General features: G+C 47.2%; 3 protein-coding genes across 3 annotated transcripts; 1 reads left to right on the forward strand and 2 right to left on the reverse strand.

Moving 5' to 3' along the window:
• Window positions 1-1,389: 1,389 nt before the first annotated feature.
• EYB26_003844 (uncharacterized protein) lies at window positions 1,390-2,406 on the forward strand (the record flags this gene model as incomplete). Its single annotated transcript, XM_054263138.1, has 1 exon — window positions 1,390-2,406. One exon carries the CDS (start codon window positions 1,390-1,392, stop codon window positions 2,404-2,406), a length of 1,017 nt encoding a protein of 338 aa, XP_054119113.1.
• Window positions 2,407-2,971: 565 nt separating this feature from the next.
• Window positions 2,972-5,199, reverse strand: EYB26_003845 (uncharacterized protein; the record flags this gene model as incomplete). Its single annotated transcript, XM_054263139.1, has 4 exons — window positions 2,972-2,994; window positions 3,064-3,448; window positions 3,547-4,710; window positions 4,939-5,199. 4 exons carry the CDS (start codon window positions 5,197-5,199, stop codon window positions 2,972-2,974), a joined length of 1,833 nt encoding a protein of 610 aa, XP_054119114.1.
• Window positions 5,200-7,280: 2,081 nt separating this feature from the next.
• EYB26_003846 (uncharacterized protein) lies at window positions 7,281-9,767 on the reverse strand (the record flags this gene model as incomplete). Its single annotated transcript, XM_054263140.1, has 6 exons — window positions 7,281-7,406; window positions 7,476-7,784; window positions 7,853-8,107; window positions 8,183-9,422; window positions 9,480-9,583; window positions 9,639-9,767. The coding sequence occupies 6 exons, from the start codon at window positions 9,765-9,767 to the stop codon at window positions 7,281-7,283; spliced, it is 2,163 nt and encodes a 720-aa protein (XP_054119115.1).
• Between the last annotated feature and the right edge of the window lie 1,113 nt (window positions 9,768-10,880).

Raw genomic sequence — 10,880 nt, forward strand, 5'->3', positions numbered from 1 at the left:
CGTCTTAGCTTCTGGATTACAGCCCGGGCTTCACATCTGCCCCATGAAGGATTCCTCTAGCTCCAGCCTGGCCCCAGGTCGTCGTCACGAACCCCCCAGCAACGTGGATGCGGATAAGTCCGTGGCTTTCGACCGGATTACTGTTTGGACGAAGTGGTCGTAAAGCTTACGGGAATTAATAGTCAGCCACATAGCCATGCTTTTATCCGGGGGGCAGGCGAGCATCTGGAGACTTCCTGGTTCTTCGTCTGACGCGGATTGCAGTGCCTGCCGACTCAGCACGTGTGTCATCCGTTCTTATCCAGCTACACTCTTGATATGTATTGTCCAGTTACACAAGGAAAAGGACAGCATTCGGAGCAATTTGCGTTGTCGCATTTATACTCTCGTAGTTTAACACAGAGTTCATGACTTCGTGTTTTCCAAACTATAATTAGGGGCGACGGAATGAACCATGTGGAGAGGTATTACAAGAACGTCCAAAAAATAAGCAAGTTCAAGCAACCTGGTTGTCTCACTTGCCCATGGCTTTCGCCCCAATGGCAAGTCACAAAAAAGGGCAAAAAGGGCAAAAACGGCCGATGGCTTAATAGCAACAGTACCAGCTGTTTGAAGGGTGGCTGTTTGTTTATAGTCTGTATAACTGATTGACAGTCGGTCGACCAAAACATGCATGTATGTGCTCCGTACGTCGTGTGTAGTACGTACTACGTACTCTGTAGTATGTCCCAGTGGAGAGCGGCATTGTGATGCTCTCTCTCCTGTTTGACAGTGATGGAACTCCGACTTTAAGCGGCAGGCCCCTGTTGACTATGGAGTAAGTCCTTCCTGAGGCATCCGCCAGGAGTTAGAGTTTCGCTGCACCTCCACACTAACCCCAAACAGGCACCGGGGCCCTTCCAGAAGCTGAGTTTGGGGGATGCTGATTGGGCGAGCTTGTTTGCTTAGCGCCGCCCGCTTGTCCGTCGCTCATTGGCGGGTGCTTGCTTGTGATTGGCCAAGACGGCTGTGCGGCGAGGCTTCCTTCCTTGAATCTTCCCTCGGTGGGCGGCTCGGTGGCCACTTTCTATTCTAGGCTGTGAAAAAAAGGAAGTGAAAACGACAAAGCAACAGGTTTCTCTACAGTCTATACATATCCTCAGACTGTCCTTTCGCCTTCATAGATTCATTCCCTCTCGCTTTGACGTCTTGCCGGCTGAAGACTCATTTCCGATCCGCCGCGGCCCCAAGGACCGTTATTACTCATGTCCTTTTCAGGCGCCAACTAAGTTATATACCGTCATCTTCACCCTCCAGCCCCCAATCCCATAAAAGCCAACATCCACGCTGCTCGATATACCGACCGCTTCACAAAAACCGGAAATCAATCATACCGTTATATGAGCGAGCATGTTCGAGAATTTCTCATTCCCGTCCCCGTCTTCTACGGCAGAAGGGGACGATCAACTGATGCTCGACTGCGATAGCACGACGATATCTCCACTTTCGTCTCGGTGTCCATCACCCTCGTCCTATTTATCAAGACGATCGCGTCCACTGTCGCGTCCACGATCGCCATACAATCGTCGCCCGCAACAGCCTCCTACATCCATGCCGAGCAACTATGAACAGTCCCAGCGCCGACTTTCGGTCGGCACACTGACTGAGAAGTTGAATGCACATAGTTTGGATCAGAATTCTGCGTCAATTTTGGCACATGTTCCTTACGACTCACCTTTATCACCGGTCTCTCCGACTTCGTTTTCATTTTCTGTGACTAAGGATTCTGCCTCGTCCCGGGGCAGTGTACGAACACTTCTGACCCCACCAGGAGAATATGAAGATGAAGGATACGACGACCAGTTAACTCCCGGTTGGGAGCCATATCACCCTGGACATTCCCCGACTTCTGTACCACTTGAACACGACGGATTTCTGGACGTACCACACCACCGTTTCCCGCGGGAACTAAGCCTACGGCTACAACGTCAGCAAATGTCCCGAGCACAATGCAATATCGACGTTCTCAAACTCGCCCTGCTAGCCGAAGATTTCACCCGTCGGACATCCGAGTCAGTAGGCCTCAGTGACGACGAATGCCACCCTAGTTCTCTTCCACCAAACACTTCCCCGCCAAGTAGCCTTCGACGAGCATCCATTAAACCTCGAGGTGGCAGTGTTGTTTCCACAGCGGGGAATATACGGTATCGCTCACGGACGTCATTAGATCCCGATATGGTGCGAAGGCGCAGTACTTCTTCGGCTGGAACATTTGCCTCTTCGGCGCGTATTGCGAAACCACGTGCTCGTGAGCTACTTTCGAAAAAGAGCGAGCAGACCTTGAGACGGAAGAGTCTGGTTTGTGCAACGCTTGCATCGGCGATGTATGAAGCGCCGACGTCTAGGTCTTCGGGTCCTGGACAGTGATGTGCTTTCTATTTTCACGGATATTTTCATTTCACTTCTTTGTCTATATATTTACTTTGATATTTACTTCGACTTCGTTTGAGTCGAATTTGGCATCGCATTGGGAGGAGTTAATCTACATCCATCTAGAAGTGAACCTCACGGTCGAAAACTATGGCATTGTCTGTTTTTTATTTCTGGAGTACAAAGCATTGCGATACGTGGGGTTGTAAACGGATCATTCATCTCTTGTTCCCTGGGATAATTATGTTCATACAATAGGCATAGTTGGGACAGTTTTTATTTGGGATATCATCCCGAATCATTTCAACTCCCGCCGCTTTGGGTTCCAGAATCAATCTAGAATACATTAAACATCCCGCCTGCACAGCAGGCTTGTTCCAAAAGTACACCTTTTCTACCTGTAGAAATACAATCACCATGCCAACTGCGTCATCATCATCACCTTCAACTTAACACAGAGGATGAGCCCCAAAATGTTTCAAAACTCATTCTATAAGGAATGAAAGCGTCTTGCAATCGAGCCAATACTGTACTACAGTAATGTGTTGTACAGTCCTTTATGTCAGAGACAATGACACCCCGACGCTAAACACAGATAATAATCAGCATATCATTCTCTGACGGAAGGTATCCGGCACAATAGATAGAACTTACAGTGCTTCTTAACCTTTTTCCCCGGCGCAATAGTAGTAGTTGTCACAACTCTCGGCGCTGCCGATTGCGTCGCTGTCGTCGGGGCCAGAGGAGGTGGCGCCATGTCGGCTCTATGATTGATAGCAGGAGTAGTAGCAAGATCGTCCCCGAACCGGACGATGCGATGATCGGGATGACGGGCTGGGATTTCGGGACTCCAGCTTATCCTTGTCATGGGTTGAAGTGTATATGTGGGATGGGGAGGGGTTGGAGTGGCGCGGGTGTCGGAGGCTAAGGACAACGAGGATGAGGAAGAGTCGAAAAGGAGTGGTGTGTCGAGATCGGGAGGGTTGGAGGAGAGTGGGCGAGCGCGGCGAGAGATACTGCGGCGGAGGGGGACTGTTGGCTGAGATATGTTAGATGAGTATGCATACGAGGGGGAAGAGGGAAGGTGGTCATGGGTGGAAGGAAGGAGCTACTCTGTCTTCCCAGAAAGGGACTCACCTCGCCATCGTCTTCTGTTTTGATGTCCTCTTCATTCTCCTTTTCACGACCTACTTTCACGTTCAACGTCTCATGCTTTCCTTCATCTAGATCAGATAACGACGACTCGCTGAATGCATCACCACCACCCGCCATAAACGCCGCAGCCCGCTCGACATACGGACGAATAGATGCACGCGTACTAGGCGCGTTCGTCGAAAGATTGCTATCTGACGGACGATTGTGTGGCATACGCACAAGAGTTGGTTCATTCCATGTATCTGGTTGCCAGGGTCGCTCGACTTTTTCGTCCAGTGGTCCATCACTGACTTCAACGGTTTCAATACCATCACCATTTTCGGCATCGATGTAGCGCATGATATCTTCAAAGCCGAGGCCGTTGTTGTCGGGTTCGAGTTGGCGGAGTGCATCCTGCAGGGTATGGTGGCGGTTGGATGAGTGAGGCCCCCATGTTGGTCGACGGCGGGAAGAGAGCTCCTCGTGGTGGGATGAGTCTTGATTTTCCTCAGAGCTGGTTGTTTTGGCTGTTATCTCCGGTTGATGGACCGGTTTCACTGATTCCCCTGTCTCCCAGTGATTAGACAAGGGTGAGCGTGGGGTGTTTCTTTCGTTGTGATAATCATCATGATCGTATTTTTCGTGCAAGTCGATTTCTTGTCTGGGCGAGGAATGTTTATCAGAGCTACCAAATAAACGAGACACCTTCTGTTTCAATGTACTTGCTGGTGTCCTGGGCGATCGAGGCGACACTGGACTCGAAGGTACGTCTCTCAAGGGAGGCAAGGCACCAAAAGAATAACTAGACTGTGACAATCCTGGCGACAGTGCTGGTGAAGTGTACTCGGAGAGAATCGCACTTTCAGACGCTGAGAGGGGTCGAATCATGTCGTCTGGTATGGCGTAACTTATGAACGAATGAGTGGGCGATACGTCAGGGCTGCCCTCTTCCATCATGTCTTTGAGAAGGGAGGATAGTCGGTACGTAGAGTTGTCGCTGAACTGAAATGAAGAATGACTTTTTGGATTCAGAATTTCGAACTCCGCACCATTGTGCTTGACTTTGAATGCCGGGGCACTAGTAGAGGGTAATGTTGAACCCGAGGAGGTTCTACTGTGACTTGCCAAATCTTGGGTTGGTTTCTTCAGTCGAGCAGAAAATGGGTCCTGTAGACGGTTAGCGACTCGTTTTTTGGTCCAAGGGCAATCATATGTGTGCCCAATCACTTCCTCCAAAAGCGAAAATCAGAATTGTGAGGGGGATGATAATGAAATGATGGGAAGGAAGATAAAAAAAAATTCACAGTGTAGAGTGTAAACAGGAGAAACATGGAGGTTTTGACAAACAAAGAAAATCCAATTAGGCTGGACGATTGCACAGGGAACAACACCTACCATTCGACGTGCTCCAAATGAGTGGCTTGATGAAACATGCCGAGAGAACGGCTTTACTATTGAAATCGGAGATATTGGTGTGGGTAGGTCACCACCAGGCAGACTAATCACCGACTTACTGAAAGAAAGTGGCGGAGGACTCGACGGAGCCGACGATACAGGGGACTGCAACTGAAAACCGAGATCATGATGTGACTTCTGACATAGATCCAGAGCGGCGGGTTTCCTCTTGAGTCTAGGTCTGGGAGATGTGGGAGACATCTTGCTGTTGTCTTGTCGAGACAAGAATTTCCGGTATTCATGAAGTGATAACTGGCCTGAAGAGAAACCCATGTCGATACGCAAGCCAAATGCTTGTATTTGAGCCATTTCCATAATTCTGGCGAACTGAACTGAGCTCCAGGTAACGTTCTTGCGAACTTTCGATGAAGATTTCGAAACAGTATACAAGACCTTTGTGTTTGTATAATGTCACAGATTCACCACGGAGGGTGAGATTCAGACGGATATTCGAATGATCTGTCGAGATCAGCTTCATTTTACATTCATTATTCTATCATCACACAGGACCAACTCACTTTGTGCAGATTCTCGATAGTAAATGGTCGATATGAACAAGAAAAGCAGAAAACCTCGAGCCGTCTATACCCTAAACTAGTTCCAAAAGCAAAAAAACACCGTCTAATGCAGATTATGGATTAAGAGATAAAAGCAAAAGCTTTCCTGGCATCAGCTTCACACACAGACATCATACACAAGCTTGACACCTACAACTCAATATGCCGCCTTCAATCGCACCCGACCTCGGCAGAACCGATATTTTTCAAAAGATTATACACGCCCGCACCATCGTAGGACCAAATAAGTATGCATGCTTCGAAAACAAGAGAAACGAATGACGTGGCTAATAGCCGAGAAGGCTTGATCTTTAAGTATGAAACGAGTGGTTTGTGTTTATGTTGGAACGTTTGACATGCTATGCATGCAATGTTGTCGGCGAGTATCAGAAAAGCACCTCAGGAGAGAATGGTTTAACGAGCCAGTTGATGTCAAAAGAGACGAAGGAAATGGGAATGCAAGAAAAGGTGGAGGGGAGAAGAGAATTAGGTTATCTTTTCATCTTTTCCTCCGAGCTGTTGAACGAGTCTACGGAGTACAGCCTTGGGTGATGAAATGATCCCAGAGAAAGAAAAAAAAAACTTTATAATAAGATCTGAAGCAAGTATACTTCGTCCCACACCATCATTTACCCTGGATCAATCGACTGGATTTGGTTGAACATGATCATCAGGCACACCTTTTCACCCTAGCCTCACGAAAAGAACGACCAAAAAATTTGGGTACCCAAAACAAATCAGAACGAGAAGAATAATCCATTTCCAATGGACGAATAGATTCCGTCGAGGATGAAAATTCGTCGAGAATCGAGGACGGTTTCTTTGAATGAAGTTGTTTTTAATTTTTTTGGATGACCACCTTGCAAGTCTCATTGGACGATCGACCATCCGGAGTGGCAGCCAACCAGGACACAATACACCGATTTGTCTACATCAACCAACCACAACCACTTAGGGTCTAACCAGTCAAAGAGGAGAAACGCGGTATTCTTTGAAACAACAGGGCTGGTAGTTTGGCACCAGGAAGTGAGCTATTACTCGATAGTGCAGTCAAGTGGGGATGTGCGGATGACTATGTCCCAGTCGTGAAAAGGGTTGTCCGCTGAAGAGGGGAAAAGATAGACAAGAGAACGTGGCACAATATGGTTGATCTTATCATGCATTATCATATCTGCTGCATGTAAGGCACGGTCTGATCTGGCTCTTTAGGGTGTTTTACTGTTGATATGAGTTGACAGGAGCAAAACGTGTATTGTTGACCACTTCGAAATGAGAGTTTTCTCAGTCCGAGAGTGTACGTAAAGGAGGGTCATGCAAAAGTCTATATTGGCAGAGACAGCTTCAGATTCGATTCTTCATTGGCCAGATGCCATTTCCAGCAGTACCCGAGGACATGGGTATTGACTGGCAGTATATGAAGAAAGGTATGGTGGAGGCAGTGGAGGCGGATTGTTTGCGGCTGTGCCTGTAATTAGGGCACCAGCCAGTACGAAGCAGACGATGACCATTGCATAGTTGATGGGATATGTCAGAATGTTAAAGTGTGTCAAGTGTACGTGCGACACGGTCCATGCAGCTTTTTGTCGGTGCGTTGGTGCATGACCTAGGTGAGGTATATCAAAAAATTATTTGTTTTTGGTGAATTTTTAACATGTTCTCCACGTTATGGTCAAAAGCTTCTTTTTATGACAAAATCAAGTACTATGTAAATACCCAAGTACTATTTCACCCAAGGTACCCCTTTCGAGACGACGAGCTCCCCGAATCCGTTGATGGCGCACCAATACAAACATAGAATGCCAGCCAGAGACTGCCGCATTCAGATCCGACATAGGGATTCCATTCGTTGAACTGTCATTCATTTCGTTAGTTGCTACATGCCAAAGACGTGCGTAATGGGAAGTGACTAGTTTGACACACCTGATTAGCGGTTATCCCGTATTTCTGCTCAATTGAGTAACATGTATCCCCCGAAACGACGAGGTGGTAGTCTGTGCATGTGGAGATTGTTCTCGGTTCTGTGGGCGAGGGAGGGGCTGTTGAAGACGTAGTGGGTGTAGGTGTGGTTTTAGTGGGAATAGTTCGTGGAGTAGATGAACTGGCAGCAATCGCTGAAGAAGTCACAAAAGCAGACGAGGAAGTTGAACTCGTCGGTCCTTGGACACAGATGTAGAATCCGAGCCATAGGTTCATACAGTCCGAGCCGATGTAGGGATTCCACTGTGAGAACTGCATATAAGAAATGCATTAGCGAACAACCTTTCATCTATAACTTAAGAAAATGCGTTGAAACATACATCATGAGGGGTAATGCCGTATTTGTTTTCGATTGAATAACACGTATCCCCCGACACGACGAGATGGTAGCTCGCACAGGAGGAGATAGTACGTGGCTCTGTAGGCGAGGGAGGAGCGGCAGTTGTCAATATCGTAGCTGAAGTAGTCACTGGAGTAGAGGAACTAATCGAAGTTGTCGGGCCTTGTACACAGACGTAGTATCCAAGCCAGAGATTTGCGCATGTTGAGCCGCTGTAGGGGTTCCATTGCATAAACTACGTATCCAACAAGAAAGTATGTTAGGGCACACCTCATTCATATATTGGATGAAGAAATGTGCTGAAGCTTACCTCAGCGTTCGTGATCCCATACTCAGACTCAATTTTCTGGCAAGTATCTCCCGAAACGACAAGATGATACTTCGTACAGCCAGGAACAGTACTAGGCTCCATAAGCGAAGAAGTCACACTAGAAGTCCAGCTCGGTGTCGCAGTAGCGGTCGTCGAAGTCGATGGCGCCGTAATATTCGCGACAGATTCAGCTGGAAATCCAGCTCTCAAATTATCGTATACACTCGTTGAATAATTCAGATGATTGAGCGTTTGATCAAGGGTACTTTGTCCTCCATAAGTATCAACCGTGGTGCCGATCAAGCTTGAGTCGTCGGTCCTATCCTGGCTGACTTCCCACCACATTGTGCCTCCGAGACCCATATCCAGGACATACTGTGCCTTGACGGCTGCAATTTTTGGGGAGTCGTAACTGATCATGTACTTCTTAACAGGATCGTAGCTATAACTTGCCCCGATATCTGGGAGATTGTAAGTCGTCGCATTGAAACCCGGCACAGGGAGAGAGTTGTAATTCCATAGTCCGGCTGCGCCGTTTGTGCCCAATGTGCCGATTCCGTCGAATGCTGTGCCCGGGCCGGAGGTGTTGTTGAATGAGGCTCCGTACAAGGGACATCCAAGGTTGATTTTATTGCGTGTAACGCCTTCGGAGATGTAATACAAGATACCTGTATGAGTGTCGACGGGGGTTGAGAGGGGATTTGTTGTGGAATTGTAGAGACTTGCCTGGTGTCCGGAATATGTATTCCAGGATCCGGTGTAGGCGTAACCCATGAAGTTCCAGAAATCAAGGTATTTGTCCATGGCACTGAAGTCAAGCAGACCATAAAACGAAGATCCACCCGGAGATGCAAATGAAAGTGAGAAGGGAGAGGCACTGATATTCGCAGCGAATGTATCCAAGGCAGTACGGGTTTTGTTCAAAAGGTCTACGAATTGCTCTGCTTGGACAGAGTCACTGACAGACTCGTAATCAATGTCCAATCCATCGAATCCCAAATTCGCAAGAAGGGCGACGGCAGAATCGGCAAACTTTTGGCGTAGAGTGTCATTTGCTAGAACAGGGACAATATTGGAGGAATATGTGCCTCCGCCAATGGAAAGCATGGTTTTCAGGTTTCGTTGCTGCTTTTTCCAGAGGTATAGTTGTTTGATGTTGCCGTATACATTGTTTCCAATAGCGGATCGGTCGTCTCCTGGGTAGGGGTATTGGAGGTCGGCCCATGTGTCGCTCAGATATCTAAGGGAATCAGTTGTCTACATCCAGATAGGTATGTCCGGAAAATCGATAACTAACACCTCCCCAGTAGTTGAATTGACATTCGCAAAGGAATATATCAGATGTGTCAAGTTTCTTGCTGGAATGTTTGGGATATAGTAAGGCGTGGAACCGTAAATGTCCTATGAGTAGATGTGTTAATGTTGCGCTCTGAGAGTAACAATCGGACTGACATACCCAGTTTCCGAAATATCCCACCGTTCGCGGCGCAGGCTTGGAATCATTGCGAGGTATAAGATGCCTGACTGTACTCTTTGATGCTGTAGCACAGACAACGATCCATGCAAAAACCACGAGCAGATACATCCTGAAAGAGAACCGAAGAACAGATACTTGACAAGGTGTTCGATCAGTGACGCAAGATGGGCCTGTTCCTACATATGTATGATTAAGAATCAAACTTTCATTAGAACAGCTGTCATTACGAGCGATGTTTTTAGATCTGAAAAACTACAAGGGTGCATAGTCACAATGCGGTTGTCATACATAACCACCCGTGAACGGGGAAGGAACATTGTTACTACATAGCAGGGCGTCTTTAATTAAACCGTTGGAATGTTTCCGAGGCTTTGATTCGTTGATATGTTGTAGGTGTGTTGGAGGTCCCGACAATGCCATTGGCTAGACAGTGTATATGGATCTTTAGCAATGCTACTATGTAGTAGGTATGTATAAAAATAACCTTACTACAAATGTTGGTCATTCACCATGTGGCTAAATTGAATGGATGGCAATTGGTTGAAGTTCTCCACTGCGCTTACGGTACGGTAGCTAGTGGCCGTGGCGGCTGTAACCTGTTGGACCTGAAAGCGACAGATATTATAAACAAGAATATACCCTCAGCTTCAACAACGACCATGATACGGACTCCAATTACGGGATAGTAACAAAACTAAGAGAATTTGATGTAGCACTGCTAAGTTAGTTCGCATTTCATAGATGATTCCAGCATAATTACTCTTTTGAGCCAGAGACTTTGTTATAGAATAGCTACGTTAGCCTGCTGAGGCTCAGTATAGTCGATATAGGACGGAAATAAAGTTGATTTTTAGGACGAATCAGCGGAAGTTTGGAAGTTTAAGTGTTGCACCATCATGCGTAGTTTGTGCTTAGATTAGATGCAAGCACACTGCTTTAACGAGTCAGCCGTGGCAGTTGAGCGCTCGACATTTTGTGAAATATTTACCGGAGATGTCTGTTTTTTCCCAGGTGGAGTACCCATGATGCTTTTTATCTTGGATATAGCAGGAAAGAAAATGTGGAGTAGCTGATGTAGGAGCGTTTCGTTGAAGCTTGGTGTGAGAATTTCATTTCCTCTTTGGGGCGGCTAGGGCTACCGGTAACCCCGTGGTCGGTGCCACGACAGCCCAGAACGAATCGCACATTTGTACCGCCCACGTAGACATAATTTATGAGGAA

Source organism: Talaromyces marneffei, chromosome 3 (assembly GCF_009556855.1).
Source record: "Talaromyces marneffei chromosome 3, complete sequence".
Lineage (NCBI taxonomy): Eukaryota > Fungi > Ascomycota > Eurotiomycetes > Eurotiales > Trichocomaceae > Talaromyces > Talaromyces marneffei.